Source organism: Miscanthus floridulus, chromosome 10 (genome assembly GCF_019320115.1).
Source record: "Miscanthus floridulus cultivar M001 chromosome 10, ASM1932011v1, whole genome shotgun sequence".
Lineage (NCBI taxonomy): Eukaryota > Viridiplantae > Streptophyta > Magnoliopsida > Poales > Poaceae > Miscanthus > Miscanthus floridulus.
This window is the reverse complement of record NC_089589.1, coordinates 122465921-122482122: the sequence shown is the minus strand read 5'-3', so window position 1 is coordinate 122482122 and position 16202 is coordinate 122465921. Positions and strand designations below refer to the sequence as shown.

The 16202-nt window shown below is 45.7% G+C and overlaps 2 protein-coding genes, 4 non-coding genes and 1 pseudogene across 6 annotated transcripts; 5 read left to right on the top strand and 2 right to left on the bottom strand.

Moving 5' to 3' along the window:
* Nucleotides 1–1635: 1635 nt before the first annotated feature.
* On the bottom strand, nt 1636–2004 carry LOC136489481 (uncharacterized). Its single transcript, XM_066486101.1, has one exon. The coding sequence runs from the start codon at nt 2002–2004 to the stop codon at nt 1636–1638; it is 369 nt and encodes a 122-aa protein (XP_066342198.1).
* A 4627-nt stretch (nt 2005–6631) lies between these two features.
* On the bottom strand, nt 6632–7669 carry LOC136489480 (UPF0481 protein At3g47200-like). The gene has a single exon (XM_066486100.1). It carries the CDS (start codon nt 7667–7669, stop codon nt 6632–6634), a length of 1038 nt encoding a protein of 345 aa, XP_066342197.1.
* A 2675-nt stretch (nt 7670–10344) lies between these two features.
* Nucleotides 10345–10446, top strand: LOC136490437 (small nucleolar RNA Z278; annotated as a pseudogene).
* Nucleotides 10447–10551: 105 nt separating this feature from the next.
* On the top strand, nt 10552–10653 carry LOC136490502 (small nucleolar RNA snoR97). The gene has a single exon (XR_010767780.1). It is a non-coding gene; the product is annotated as a small nucleolar RNA snoR97 (small nucleolar RNA).
* Nucleotides 10654–11226: 573 nt separating this feature from the next.
* Nucleotides 11227–11321, top strand: LOC136490486 (small nucleolar RNA Z157/R69/R10). Its single transcript, XR_010767764.1, has one exon. It is a non-coding gene; the product is annotated as a small nucleolar RNA Z157/R69/R10 (small nucleolar RNA).
* Nucleotides 11322–11392: 71 nt separating this feature from the next.
* LOC136490484 (small nucleolar RNA Z157/R69/R10) lies at nt 11393–11487 on the top strand. The gene has a single exon (XR_010767762.1). It is a non-coding gene; the product is annotated as a small nucleolar RNA Z157/R69/R10 (small nucleolar RNA).
* Nucleotides 11488–11562: 75 nt separating this feature from the next.
* LOC136490508 (small nucleolar RNA snoR80) lies at nt 11563–11698 on the top strand. Its single transcript, XR_010767786.1, has one exon. It is a non-coding gene; the product is annotated as a small nucleolar RNA snoR80 (small nucleolar RNA).
* Nucleotides 11699–16202: the final 4504 nt, after the last annotated feature.

Here is a 16202-nt window from a genome sequence, read left to right as displayed (position 1 = left end):
ACCGACCGGGCGTGCGAGCTGGCTAGCGGCAATAGCCCAGCCATGGCTTGAGCTCGGCGCCAGCAGCGCTTGCATGCACACGGTGACTGCGGACTCAGGCCGAGCGATAGCAACCGATGATGTGCACGTGTTTTAAAGCGAAGTAAAGGCTGCTGATCAACATGACCGGAGTTCAACGAATTCCACTAACCTAAAGCCGATACTAACACCCAATTGGCGAAGCAATCCTCACATCCAGAGAGCGACCAGAGAGGGAGATAGGGAGGTGCCAACATGAGTTCGTCACGCTGAACGCCGGTTCGCGAACCGAGCGCATTTTGAGGTTTAGGCAAATTTAGAGCGTGCAACGTGACATCCAACACAACTTCAACCTACACCATGCTCAAGTGCTAACTTAGAAGCAACTAATAGTACAAAAACATGGATCTAGTGTTTAAACATTTTAGTTAGAATTTAAATGCCAAAATGGCATTGTCTACTACCCTTCCATACTTAGAAAAGTTAAGGGTTTCAGTTGGGGCTAAGTAGCCATTAACTCTTTTGTCGTAATTTTTAATTGGTCTAAACCTTGTTAACTTCAACCAACAAATACTTCATGCAATAGTCCATACTTTATACTAAACCATAGGAACAAAATATTTAAGCACTATTTAATTATTTTGCTCAATATAATTCGTCAAAAATGGCACTTCAATCACAAGTTCAACTTCTTGTCGATTCAATGAAAAGGTCTGATTTTAATTTCATATTTGATTTTTTTGAGCTCCCAAAAACACTAGTTAACAACATTTATTTTCCAAAAGTTAAAGTTGCATTTCCATCTACTAAACTTGTACTTCAATTTTTATTTAAGTACTAAATACAAGTTATATATTATTTTTTTATAGAAATTGTTTTTCGTGCCAAACAATTAAAACTACTTATCCTATTTTTCTTGTTAGGATTTTCATTAGCATTTTTACGCGCTAAGTAAATTAACTTAGATATTTATTTGATTTCTCTCGACCACTAAAGGTAGGTCGCATAGGGTTTGTTTATCATTTCATGCGTGATTTTAAATTTTTCAACTCGAGAACTTATTTTGCTAATTTTCCTAAGACCTTAACCTAGGTGCTAAGCAAGCTCGTAACACCAGAGGTGTTACACCTAGGAGGCGGTGGAGAACCGACATTGCAACGCAGAGACCGACAGGTGGGCCCAGGGGCCGGGCGGCCTGTAGGTGGGGCCGACAGCCTCTTCCTCTCTACCTCGACATGGTGTCCTTTGGTGTCATCTAGAACCTTGCAGTGTCTGTTTCACGGCGGATAAGCGCAATTAAATATGACATATAGGTCCACCTTTACGGTTTTCTGGTTAAACCTAGCAGAAAATACAGCTTTACCAAAACTCGTGGAATTTATTAGTTTAAACTCCTATACCTTTGTTGGTGATCATACTTATGCCCTTATTCATGTTATATTGACGGTTTATAATGGTTGTTAACTACCGTCAACAAGCACCACGAGGCTTACGAAATTTCCTCCATGTCTTTCCCTCCATATCCACAGCAAGTATCAAAGAGTACCCCATAATGTGTAGATAACCATTAAGAAACACACTCGCTGATTTTTAATGTAGCACATCAATCTCCTTGCCCTATTCAGATTCCTTATAGATCCATGCTACTATTTCAGATGAGTAGATCTCCACAATTACACAATCATCCTCCTCCACATATTCAAACACATGAAAGTGCGAGGAGACTATCGGATCGAATCCCAATCGAGCCTCACCAACAGAACAGATGCTAGGCGGCAATACCAGCAACTTCCGGGTTGCCTGATGGTAGACGACATAGCGGTATCCAATAGCCCCAACGCACCAGCATAGGATGAGGCCGTTGCAGCAATCTGAGATAGCTACATTATCCATGAGGAAGGGCAAGAAGGACAAGGAGGGGCGATCACCGGTGACACCGGTGAAGTGTCGCTTGCTGTTCTTGATGTCGTAGAAGAAGCCAGCCATAGTCTGGGGCAGCACCTTACAGTTGTCGAGTCCGAGATGAAGCGGTTTTTATATTTGTTCAAATCTGAAATCTCTACTAGGCTTCATGTAAATTTCAGGAAATCATTCTTGGTTCCTATAAATCTAACAGAAAATAGAGCCATGCATTTGGCTAGGACCTTTGGATGTCAACTGGGTGACATGCCTTTTACCTACTTGGGACTCCCCCTTGGAACCACTAAGCCAACTTTCCATGAGTTTTCTCCATTGTTAACCAGAATTGAAAGGAGGCTCTTAGGTATCAGCAAGTTCCTATCCTATGATGGTTGACTAATTATGGTGAACTCAGTTTTGATTGCCCTACCAACTTTCTACATGTGCAGTCTTAAGATTCCTCCACAGGTGGTGAAACAAATAGACATCTATAGAAAGCATTGTCTTTGGAGTAAGGGGGTATCAACAGAAAACGCTCACGTCTTGTGGCTTGGGAAACAGCTTGCAAACCCAAAAACCAAGGTGGCTTAGGAATAATTGACATTGAAAGTCAGAACAATGCTCTATTGATGAATCACCTGGATAAATTTTACAACAATGCCAACATTCCCTGGGTATCCCTGACATGGTCCAGCTTCTACTCCAACACACAACCCCTCCACAGGCTAGAAGTCCAGTGGGCTCTTTCTGGTGGAAAGAAATCCTTAAACTGTTTGAGAAGTTTCAGAACCTCTCCATTTGTAATCCTATAAAGGGCAATACTGAGTTATTCTCGGCTGGCGGTTGGGCAGGCCAACCTCTCAAAGATAAGTATCCACAATTATTTTCCTTCAACAGAAAACCTAAGTGTTCCATCAGATTCTTTCTTGATCAAGATGCAGATAGAATATTCAGGTTACCACTAACAGCTCTAGCAGCAGCACAGCTGGAAGAGGTACTTGAATTAGTATAAGAAACAAATTGGGACATCAATGGTACTGACAGTTGGAGCTATTCATGGGGTAATTCGAGATTCAGCAGCAAGAAAGCTTACAACATCCTGATTGGACACACAGAAGCTTCCCTCTCTTTGCTTGGATGTGGGGATCAAGCAATTTGGGAAAACACAAGTTCTTCTTTTGGCTCCTTCTAAGAGACAGATTGAACACAAGAAACCAACTGAGAAGAAAGAACATGGAGTTGGATTATTACAATTGTGTCCTGTGTAATGCTGTCCATGAAGAAACGAACTTTCACCTGTTTTTTGAGTGTCCTTTCAGTCAAACATGCAGGAATTCCATTCCCATCTCTTGGAACCTGAATTTACCACCACTGGACAGGGTAATTGATGCTAGAACAAATTTTGGAAGCCACATCTTTAGAGAGATCTGCATCACCGCTTGCTGGGTTATCTGGACCACGAGGAACGTTGTGATCTTTGATAATGGACAAATCAATATTAATGAATGGAAGAGGTGCTTACAGGAAGAGCTTGGTCAAGTGTGCACTAAGGCCAATTCCAGAAGACAGAACCCACTCAGGATCTGGAGAGATAGCTATTCCATTTGAATGTTTTCTTTCTTTGGGCTTCAAAGCCTTGTAACTTTGTTGCCTTCCTTTCTCCCTTTTTGTACATGCTGTAACTTTCATTCTTTCATTTAATGGAAAAAGAAAAGAGTCTGTCTATCTAACAACCATGTGTTTTATGCAGTTTCAACACATGAATTTTTTTCACCATAGAATTAAGATCCAACAGCCTCCACCCTCCTTCTACCTTCAACCTTCAGTCTTCTTCTATCTCTAGACAATCACAAATCACAAGATCACAGATCCACATATCACAAGAAACAATTTTTTTCTATGGAAGGACAAAAAAAAAGACAAATTAACCGCACGCGTGCTAGCAGACGCGTATCGCACAGCTTGGTCCAGCGGACGCGGAGCCAGCGGACGCGGGCGCACAGCTTGGTCCACCAAACAAGTGCTAGCAGACGTTGCGGAGCCAGCGGACGCGGGCGGGATCAGCAGAACGGAGACAGAGAGAGTAGAGACAAAATCCATGTGTTTTTTTGCGCTAAAACACACATGTGTTGTATAGCATTTCTGAAAAGAAAAAATATAGGTAGGGGACTCCCCTGCTGATTTGGTCAAAAAAAATCTAAAATCTCCTATTGTTGTGCAGCAATATGATCAACTTGAGCGCTGCAATAGCTATAATCATATCATGTGGAGTTCGTCTTGTTTTGTAACAAGTTAAACTTGGAGAAGAGGAGGACAATAAAGTGACACAAATGTCCTCCAACATGTCCTCCAACAATGGTTATAATACCGAGGAAGGTTTGCTGTCAAGAAGTGGAAGATGATCGGTACATGACACAAATGGATATGCCCATCAAAGTTAAAAACATTGGAGAGACACTTTCTATGGCTTCTATGGGTGTGTTTGGTTTTCTGCCTTAGTCCTAGCCTAGCTAGGATTGGTGCCTGGACAGCCGAAGCCTGCCTCTAGCAAGCCAATCTATAGTTGTTTGGTTGGATGCATTGTCTAAGCCTAGCTAGCATCTGGTATGTTTGGTTGTCTGGTTTGCCTTGCATAGGATTACCTCTTCTCCATTCTGGTAAGATTACCCTTGTCAGGCATTTCATCGAACAGCTGGCTTGCTCACTACACGCGGCTGAGCTCCTTGTCAGGCATTACCACCGGCAGCAAACGAGCGAAAACAAGCCCATCTTGGGGCAGCAAATCGCACAAAATGAAATCGGCCGAAGCGAGCCAATTGATTCGAACAAACGAGCGCCGAGAAAAACAGGAGATAAGCAGAGCCCGAGCGCCATGGCAACAACAGCGGTCATCAGCGGCCAGTGGACGTGCGTCCGCATGCTCGGCTGCGGCGCGTCGGGCGCGGTGGTGTCGCTCGCCGCCGCCAACGCCTCGGGCGCGCTCTTGCACGAAGACGTCAAGGTGCGGAACATTGTGGTCAGCACCGACGGCCACGCCAAGCTCGCGGACTTCGAGTGCGCCAAGGCGGTGGGCAGCTCCAGCTCTGCCTCCGCCTCCATGTGCCCCCATCATCGGCGGCACGCCGGCCTTCATGGTGCCCTAGGTGCCGCGCGGGGATCAGGGCAAGCGGAAGTGGAGTGCGCTCGTGGCCCCATCCACTCAGGATATGTGTTTGAAGTGGAGCACGTCAGGCCTTACCACCGGCGGGGAGGAGTCCTCCGCCCATGCCATGGACCGAGGCTCTGCTCCTCCTCGCCATGGATCCACGCTGCCGCCGGGGATGGGGAGCAGGGCCACCGCCGGTGGAGGGGAGCAGGGGAGGAGGACGGGAGGAGCAGGGGAGGAGGATGAGGAGCCGGTGGAGATAAGTGAGGTGGAGAGTGGCAGTGCGCGAGCAGGAAGAGCGGCGGCGCGCACCGCAGGGAAGGTGACGCGAACCGATACAGGCTTGGCCAAGCTAGGCCCCAGAAAAATGACCTCCACGTGTGTTCTTTCCTGGCCAGGACAGGGGTGTACGGATGGCTCCCTAAAAGTAGGCCCCAGCCCATCTACAGCCTACCAAACAAGCCCATCTTAGCTCCAGGGAACCAGGTCAGGGGTTGACCACCTAACCAAACACACCCTATGACAGCTTGGGCATGCCACCATTGGTCATGTCGTGTCTAGTTACCTCATCGACTACGACAGCTCGGGCAAGCCACCGTTGGACTCCCTCGAGCAGATCACATGGCCAGTTGCAATGTTCTCGACCATGACTGCTTGGACACGCCATCGTTAGGATTCACCCGCATTGTCACTGGGTATGCTCGACGCGTGCTCAGGATTAGAAGATGACAACAGCTTCAAGCTTATTGTCTGTCTGATTCTCCAAATTGCTTGGAGGCTCGAGGGCTAGACCCACCGGGTCCACTGCGTGGATCTGATCGACTATGGCAGCAAGAGAGCATTCAAACAAAAATGTGCTTGCATTCAGATTTCAATCAAGCGACTAACCATCTGCCCGGTTGTCCAAATAGCACGAAGGCTTGGGGACTACTGTCAGTGTGATAAGTACCCAGGGTACTTCACCGAATGGAAGACAACCCAAATGGGACGGGGTAAATCAAGAAGGCTACTCGAGAGGCCCAACTAGACGGGGCTGTCTCGTCTACTTTATAGACAAAGAATAGCAAGATGTACATGAAAACGATATTGGCTCAAGGTCATGGAGTGTATATATGGTTGGCGATATTATAATCACAACGAGAAATTGCAGCTTCTCCTAGTGATGTGGGGTTCTAGCGTTTATCATTTAGCATTAGTATGAGCTTTTCCCTACCAAATGTCTCCTAGCGAGAATTCTCATGTGCTAGGAGTGGTGGGAGTGTTCTTATTACTACTTAGTGCACTAGCTAGGAGAACTCTACCATTCATGTAGTGAATGATGTAGAGCGTGGTGTGTTAGTGAACTAATCCTTATCCATATATTTCTTACTGCGAACATAACAATTAACCATGAAATAAACATGTGATATATGGAAACAAAGTACAGGTAATAAGTACAACAAAATTAAACCAAACACCATCACAGCATAGCACACACATGATTCATGATGGGAACATATCTAGGACAGATCAATATGGCTTAGCTTACATGCAAATATAGTATAGTTCCTGGGTTAGCAACTAAGCATGCTAGTGTTGCTTGAGAGAAAGGAGCGTCTTAAAGATTCCCACGAGCACGCCGATGATGGGCAACACCGTAGCAATGATTTTCCTGTTGTTGTACAGGAACCTGTAGACGGTTGTCCACAGCCGCCGCTCCTGCGTATACTCGTGAATGGCTAGGATTGTTCTAAAGTAGGCCAGGCCCTCGAAGAACTCGAGCGTCTGTCTGTCGCTGAAACCATCCACGATGCCCCTGGCGCGCAGCTCGCGCACGTCCTGCTCCCGGTTCATCAGGGTCGAGACGAAGGTAAGGTATGAGGTGATGGAGCAGTCGCCGCCCGTCATAAAATTCTCCGTGTACGTCTCCAGTGCCGCCATGTTGACAAGCCAGCAAGCCGTGACGCTATCCAGATACAGCGGCAGCAGGGAGAGGTCCGCAAAGAAGTGGCCTCTGACGAGGTCCATGTCCGAAAACTTGGCCATCGTCTTGCCGACTCGAAGCTTGATGCCCATCTGTGTGAGCTCCGCTGCACTGGTGGTCGACTTCCGGCCAGAGAGGCGTTTGGGTTCCACTATAGGACGACGTCCGCTGCGGCCAGCTCTGTAGGTCCGGATGAGGCAAAGGAGATGTGATGGCATGTAACTCTCGCCGAGGTCGACCGCTGGGGGTTCTTCTAAGAAGGAGCCAGTCATTGAGATCATCAGAGTACCGATCATGACGTCCAGCGATAAGGGCCACAGGGCCATGAAGAAGTGGGTCACCAACCAGGGGATCTGGTTCTCGAGGAGCAAGATGTCCCTCCAGATGTCCACCAAGTACGGGCTGACCATACTATCTAGCCGATGATCAGACCCAAGACTGCCGATGAACTGCACTAAGAATATTGCATCCACAAACATCATGGAAAAGAACTCATCATCGGTGATACCTGTAAACGCACTGACATCCACATAGCAACTGCGGGCTGCACGTGCGATGGGGATGAATTCCTTGTAGATTTCCTCCCGCGGTGTAGCTAGCCTCTCGAAGAAGTAGTCGACAGCACTGTGCTTGATCACCTCCATTGCTTGGAGCTCGGGCACACCATGGTAGTATGGACCCAAAGCTACGGTTCTTGGGACCACTACCGGAGACTGTATAGTTATCGAGTGCCCAGATAATTACCGAGTGTCAAAAGTCGGGACACTCGGAAAACATTTTATTACCGAGTGCCAACACTCGGAAAACATAAACACCCGGTAGTATACATCTTTACCGAGTCCGAACACTCGGTAACCTCAAACACTCGGTAGAACTACAATTTTACCGAAGGGGCGCACTCGGTAAAAAGAGACACTCGGTATTGAGCTGCCACGTCTCCTAGTGTACCAACCGTGCGCTAAACGGCGTCACGGCATGACATGTTTGCCGAGTGTAGAAGTATTTGCACTCGGTAATAATACAGTTTTACCGAGTGTAAGTTCACAACACTCGGTAAACACTATCTTTTACCGAGTGTAAGTTCACAACACTCGGTAAACACTATCTTTTACCGAGTGTACTGTAGCAACACTCGGTAAAATTCAACCAAATTTCTTGTTTGTTCCCTTCATTCTTTTCCCTCTATCCACATATGATATTGAGTTTTTTACCTGTGTGCCATTATAAAATATTGAAATGACCTGTGTACCATTGAAATTTGAAAAGGTTCTCCAATACCCTCTTTGAAATTTCTTTTGCTCTGTATACCACTTCCGTCAGCTTGCCGTTCAATTCTAACGGAGGTGGCTACGAACCAGAGTAAAAATTACCTTTTTTACCTGTGTGCCATTATAAAAGTTCAAAATGACCTGTGTACCATTGAAAAAACGAAATTGCTTGTTTGAGGCCCTAAATGAATTCAAATCAAAAAGTGGTCAACTACAAAGTTTCATAACTTTTTGAGATCTACAATTTTCATTTAGTAAGTTTTTCCATCCGAGGTCGTTTGAAAATTTTGAATTTTAAATTGGAGAGATTCAAACGTAGTTTTGCATGATAAGATGATTTCAAATCAAAAAGTTGTCAACTACATAGTTTCATGTAACTCTGAAAGTAGTCAACTACATAGTTTCATGTAACTCTGAAACTATGTAGTTGACAACTTTTTGATTTGAAATCATCTTATCATGCAAAACTACGTTTGAATCTCTCAAATTTAAAATTCAAATTTTTCAAACGACCTCGGATGGAAAAACTTACTAAATGAAAATTGTAGATCTCAAAAAGTTATGAAACTTTGTAGTTGACCACTTTTTGATTTGAATTCATTTAGGGCCTCAAACAAGCAATTTCGGGGCATGAAATAATTGGCATTTTTTCATTTTTGTTTTGCATGAAATAATGGAGACTTTTACCGAGTGTGACCTAAAACACTCGGTAAAGATTAGCCACGGCCCACCTGCCTGCCATGCTTATGTTTACCGAGTGCCGTAGATCGGGGCACTCGGTAAACATGTACCAGGGCTGCGGTGCTTGAGTTTACCGAGTGTCGTACATCTAGGCACTCGGTAAACAGAAGCATTCAACAAGCCGTTTCTCCCTCAAATCGTTTCCTACTTTCACACACACACCGCACATGCCTCCCCACCGCCGCGGCCGCCTCCTCCCCTCCACCACCGCCGCCACCGGGCGGTCCCCCACAGCCGCCGCCACCGGAGAGACGGAGAGAGAGAGAGACGGAGAGAGAGACAGCGGCACCGGCGCACCGGACGACGATCCCCTCCGCCGACGCCGCCCCGTGCTCCCTCCTTCGCTCCCGTTCCCGCGAGGTGGGGTGGGGTGGGCCCCAGCAGCAGCGGCGACGGCGAGCACTCTCTCCCCTCCCCTGACCGCGGCCTCCCCTTCCGTACGTGCTCCCGCCGCACCGGTGGCGACAAGGGACCCCTGCCTGCTCCCGTCGACGCCAGGTACCTGCCCTGTTGCCCACCTCTCCCCTCCGTCTGGTGGCGCCGTGATGCAACTAGTATTAGTAGATGGCTGCAAACATCATGGCGCCGTGATGCTTTTCATTTGATTGAGTGTCCTTTTTTTCTAAGTAGGTCATGATTTGTTCAACCTGAATGTAAGGAACCTTTGTTTACAACTACATGACACAACTGATATATGTTCACCACTAAGGCCTGATTTGAGTCTACAGCTAGCCATAGGAACTCCTAAGTACTTAATGGGCCATTTACCAATTGCACAGTTGAACATATTGGAAAATTCCAGGCTTTTAGTGTCATCTTGACTTATCTAATGACCTCACTCTTAGAGAAGTTAATTTTCAGACCAGACATCTTCTCATAAAGGTAAAGAAGAAGTTTGAGATGAGCAGCTTGCTCTTTATCATCTTGGACGCACAGAATCATGTCATCATCATACCGAAGAACTGCTACCCCCATTTTCAATATATTCAGGAACCAACCCCTTAATCAGATTATTACTTTGAGCAAGAGAAATCATTTTAGCCAAAGTATCAGCAGCTATGTTGAAAAGGAAGGGAGACAGGGGATCCCCTTGTCTAACCCCTCTACCAGATTTAAAATAACTTCCATTAGAATTATTCACCTTGACACTAACAGTGCCAGAGCTCATTACTAACTTAATCGAGTCACACCATTTAACACCAAAACCTCTTTGCTTGAGACATTCAAAAAGGAAGTCTCAATTCTGTTTGTCAGTCTTTCTCAAAGTCCAACTTGAGAATTTTTCTTGGTGCAAACCTTGCATCCCATTGGCCACTCATGAAGTCGTCCAGTGTTTGGAGTCTGCAATCGGCTCAAGTTCCTGCGTAGCTCCTACTTGGAGCTGCTGCACCCGCATGACAAGACTGGGCGGTGTCCAAATGCATTTGCAGTTTAGTAATAGTATTGTAGTTTAGTTATTTCTCTCAAATAATTATACTGGGTAAATCGGAACCGAGTTTAACTATCCTTGCACTAGTGCTTTCTGATTTGTGTTGAGGCTGAAAAACTCGAAGAGTGTGTGTTGTCATCAGCTTCGGCTCTGTACTGTGAGCTGGGAGTTAAATAACAGCACAAGATTGTTTACTTCTGTGGGTTTAAGCCACATATTTTGCCTTTTCGTTGCAACATAATTATTTTTTCAGCCTTCAGAACAAGGAAGTTAGCTACTTATATGTCAGACTAATTCATCTGTCTGATGTACAACCTCTGTAGTTTTGGCTGCCTTTGCATGTAGCTCACGCCCTCTATTGACTAGTTGTATTTATAACAGGACTGACCAAATTGATTTGAGCTTGTATAGAAATCATTGGAATTATTTGCTAGGTTGGCCTGGTTAGTGGCTACTGTTAGAACCAAAACACAGGTTTGGGGCTAAATTTCAGATTTCATTAGCCATGCCACAACTATGGCAGGGTTGGGATACATATAGGATAGCTTGCTTGAGCCTTAAGAAAGCTTGCTTGAGCCTTAAGAAAGCTACAGTAGATGCTATTTTCATTATCCTAAGTAGATGCTATTTTCTCTTTGTTCCAGGCAGCATCATAGACTGGATTTCATTATCCTAAGTAGATGCTATTTTCTCTTTGTTCCAGGCAGCATCATAGACTGGATTCGTGTCTTCTTTTCTGTGTGGTTACAATGGTTCATTTGAAATGAGAGTGGTGAAGAGCAACTTTTGGGGACTAGAGTTTCAGATATTATCATGGTAGTATTTGACAATCAAACCCTTGGCTGTCTGAGCTCCTAAGTACCAGTTCTCAACCTTTTTATTATTAGTTTATATACATTTTTCTTTACTTCCTGCTCTGAGAAGTTAGATTTTGAGTGGTGATGAGCAATTGTGTTTTGGACTAGAGTTTCTGATACTACTTGTGGTAGTTGAAGACCAAACCCTTGGCTGTCTGAACTCATCTAACAAGTGAGCAATATCTTTGTCATTTTAGATGTAGATATTTTTTTTCCTTTTTTTTCCATTAGATGCGTCCATTACCAATTCTGGAGGATGTCTCTGTTCCTCTTTGTATAATGGCTCGGACGCGACATGCTATTCTAGATAGTTGTGGTTATATCCTGATTGGTGGCGTTCTTTATGTCAATCCAATCCTGGAAAGGCCACATATATTCCATCACATGCAAAGCTGATAAATTTTCCATGTGTTTTTGGTATCCAAATTTATTAAGTATAGGTACATTGACTATACTGAGAGGTGACTATGATCATTTTAGGTCCCATTGATCTTATTTCCAGTTTTATTGCTCTAAACTGCAATATCGTCTATATGTTAGGATGGATGACCGTCAGTGGATGTACACGGGCTATCAGAAGAGGGGTCAATACACAAATGAATGGATTGAGAAGGCCAATGATTTCATGACGAAGGCATTTGCAAACGTACGACGACATGCCTGGTGTCCCTGTAGGAAGTGTAAGAACAAGGCAATGAAAACATATGAGGAGATGAGTAAAGATCTTGTCAACAATGGATTTGTAGAGAACTATACCCGGTGGACCATGCATGGTGAACGCCATCGTGCGAGAGAAGAGGTCGTGAGACAACGGATCGAGGAGTTTGATTCTGAAGCCGGGGTGGCAGAAATGTTAAATGACCATGACATGGCTTTCGATGAAGGAAGTGCAGAGCAGGAGCCAGAGCAAACTGCAAAGGCGTTTTACGCCATGTTGGATGCGGCACAACAACCCCTTCACGGGCGCACCAATGTTTCTAAACTGGATGCCATTGCACGTCTAATGGCTGTGAAGTCCCAGTTTAGCTGGAGTAGAGAATCCTTCGATCAACTGTTGACAGTAGTTGGCACCCTACTTCCGGATGATCACGTTCTGCCAAAGAACACGTATGAGTCAAATAAAATCCTTCGTGCACTCAAGATGTCGTACGAGCAGATACATGCTTGTCCGAACGGATGCATCTTATTCAGGGGAGAACATGCTGACGATAAGTACTGTCCGAAGTGTAAGGCATCTAGGTACATTGAGTTAGAATCTGGTGATGGTCGGAAGACGCAAACAAAAGTCGGCGCAAAGATCCTGAGGTACCTTCCTTTCATACCGAGGATCCAACGACTTTTCATGAGCGAGGAATCCGCAAAACAGATGACGTGGCACAAAACTGGACACCGATACACTGACAAGATGATACATCCGTCCGATGGTGAATCATGGAAAAGCTTCGATCGGAAGCATACCGACAAAGCTGACGAGGCTCGTAATGTACGCATTGCACTGGCAACTGATGGGTTCAATCCTTATGGTATGGGTTCTTCACCATACACATGTTGGCCCGTATTTGTCATCCCTCTCAACCTCCCACCTGGCGTCGCCTTTCAACGGCAAAATATTTTCTTGTCACTTATAATTCCAGGACACCCGGGGGCTAATATGAGTGTGTACATGGAGCCTTTGATAGACGATTTGGTCCGTGCATGGGACGAAGGGGTAGTGACATACGACCGATTCATAAAGACAAACTTCAGAATGCATATTTGGTACCATTATTCCATGCATGACTTCCTGGCTTATGGGTTATTTTGTGGCTGGTGTGTTCACACGAAGATGCCATGCCCGATATGCAAGTCAGCTGTGGAGTTCTTTCGGTTGGAGAAGGGGGGCAAGTTTTCTTCGTTTGACAAACATCGACAATTCCTCCCTCTTGACCACCCATTCAGGAGAGACAAGAAGAACTTTCGAAAAGGTGTCACAGTGGAAGACTCTGCACCGGAAATGATGACAGGTGCCCAGGTCTTTGAGATGTTAGATGGTCTTGTGGTCGACAATAAAAAGGGGGGCTTCGTGGGATACGGAAAAGAGCATGCCTGGACACACAAGTCGTGCTTGTGGAAGCTTCCTTACTTTAAGGACCTCCTTCTTCCACATAACATTGATGTAATGCACACTGAAAAGAATTTCGCCGAGGCGGTCCTTCACACAATCATGGACTGGGAAAAGTCAAAGGACAATGTCAAGGCTAGATTGGATCAAGCAACGCTGTGCGATAGACCAAAGCTAAACATGTTGCCTCCCTTTCGCGGGAAGTCATGGAAGAAGCCTAAGGCCGACTTCGTCCTAACGAGGGCCCAAAAGAAAGAAGTTCTTCAATGGTTCCAATCGTTGATGTTCCCTGACGGGTATGCAGCGAATTGGAGGAGGGGTGTGAACTTAAGTACCATGAGAATCACAGGGCTGAAGAGTCATGATTACCACATATGGATTGAGCGCCTTCTTCCGGTGATGGTTCGTGGCTATTTCCCTGATCACATCTGGCGAGTGATGGCTGAGTTGAGCATGTTCTTCCGCAAGCTATGTGCTAAGGAGATATCTCGGACCGAGATTGAAGAAATGGAAAGAATGGCCCCGGTGTTGCTCTGCAAGTTGGAGAAGATCTTTCCCCCCGGCTTCTTCAATCCGATGCAACATTTGCTCTTGCACCTACCATATGAGGCAAAAATGGGGGGCCCTGTGCATGCCCGTTGGTGCTATCCAATTGAGCGATGCCTAAAGGTTCTTAGAACAAAATGCAAAAATAAATGCAAAATTGAAGCTTCCTGTGCAGAGGCATCCATTGTGGAGGAGGTGTCATACTTCACAACAAGATACTATGCCGACAACCTTCCTAACGTGCATAATCCACCCCCACGTTACAATGCTGCCGACAATCAGTCGACCCTCAGCCTTTTCCGAGGGCAACTCGGAAGTGCAAGTGAACCTACCTTGAAGATGTTGAGCCTATAAGAGTGGCGCTCTATCCAGCTGTATGTGTTGCGGAACCTTGAAGAGGTTGGCCCGTACATTGCGTAAGTTTTACACAAACTTGTTTCTTTTCTTGTCAGTATTTCGCATGCACCCATCCAACCCTCTTGTTAACGTCCGTTACAGCAAATTTGTTCTCCTCTACCATCGTCCATCACGGAGGGAACCCACCGAAGCGGAAGTTGAAACCCTTCTAAGACATGGCGCGGGAGAACGAAATCCCACTTTTATTTGTTGGTTCAAGGAGGAGGTACTGTTCAATTTCATTTGTTGTTTGTACTTAACTCTCAACTTGACAAATATATAACGAATCATCCTACTTGAACTAGCAGGCCAAAACTGACATGTCTATGAGTGCCGAGTTGAGGCAAGTTGCCAATGGATTTGAATTTAGGGTCAAGTCATTCTCTGTGTACGATGTCAATGGATATCGCTTTCACACAACTCGGCATGAGCAGAGTCGGCCGAATCAAAGAACCACAAATACCGGTGTTTTCACGCCAGGCACAGATGGGTTGGACTACTATGGAATAATTGAAGAAATATACAAACTCAAGTTTCCTGGTTGTGTACCTCTTCATCCTGTCATATTCAAATGCCATTGGTTTGATCCCAAAGAAGTGATAAAGACCCCTGAGCTTGGGTTAGTCGAAGTTCTAAAGTCATCCGTCTTGTTAGGAGACGACGTGTACATTGTGGCCCAACAGGCCACGCAAGTTTATTATCTCTCATACCCGTGCCAAACCAAAGACCGTCTTAAGGCGTATGATGTTGTGTACAAGGTATCGCCGCATGGTAAAGTACCCGTCCCAAACGATGATGATTATAACATCGATGCAAACACATATGATGGAGAGTTCTTTCAAGAAGAAGGATTAGAAGGGAGTTTTGAGATTGTCTTAGATGTAGATCTCGCAATGGAAGTAGACAATGATACGATCATTGTTGACGGGGATGATGGAGAGGAGGTTCACAACGCGAAGGACTTGTTATTACTTGAGCAACACCATTCAGGCAGTGTCGCTAGTGATGAGACTTTGAGAGACGATCATAATTACGTCGACAATAGCGATGATGAGATTTTTGGCCCACCTATCGATGATCTTGATGATTATTTCTAGTACATGTAAGATCTGTAGTACTTATGGCAATTTTATACATGTATGATACATTTACTTATTTTGCATCTCTTTTATACATGTATGATATATTTACTTATTTTGCATCTCTTTTATACATGTATGATACATTTACTTATTTTGCATCTCTTTTATACATGTATGATACATTTACTTTTGTATATGCGTACTGATAGTTTATTCCTTTTGTTGCAGGTGATTGATGGTGGGCGGTGGAATCAGGAAGCTTAGGTCGGTTATGACCTTACTGGCTGGTGGCGAGGGGTCCAGCCAGGGTGGAGGAGGAGGGCGTGCACAGACTGAGGGTGGAGGGCGTGCCCAGGGAGGAGGAGGAGGACGACGACGAGGGCGTGCCCAGGGAGGTGGAGCCCAGGATGGAGGAGCCCAGGGTGGAGGAGGAGGACGGCGACGACGAGGGCGTCGAGAGCCGACACCTCCTCCACAGGACGACGACCACGAGTTCGTAGCGGCCACGGAGGAGGATGAGGAGGAGGAGGAGACCAGGGAGGAGATAGCGGAGGCGGTGGAGGAGGCACGGAGGGAGGATGCTTCCGAGCGGGTTGAGCGCGAGGAGGATGCCGACTTGGTGGCAGAGGAAAATGGGGTGCCTACGGTTTGGATGCGAGGGTCGTCGCGCCTCCCAGACTTACCCATACAGAGACGGCCAGTGATTCGACCATCCGGAACTAAGTAAGTAATTTTTGAATGTTAACACTAATTCACA

Excerpts from the sequence above, each read along its gene's own strand:
- LOC136489481 (XM_066486101.1), bottom strand. The coding sequence starts at position 2,004 with ATGGCTGGCTTCTTCTACGACATCAAGAACAGCAAGCGACACTTCACC.
- LOC136489480 (XM_066486100.1), bottom strand. The coding sequence starts at position 7,669 with ATGGAGGTGATCAAGCACAGTGCTGTCGACTACTTCTTCGAGAGGCTA.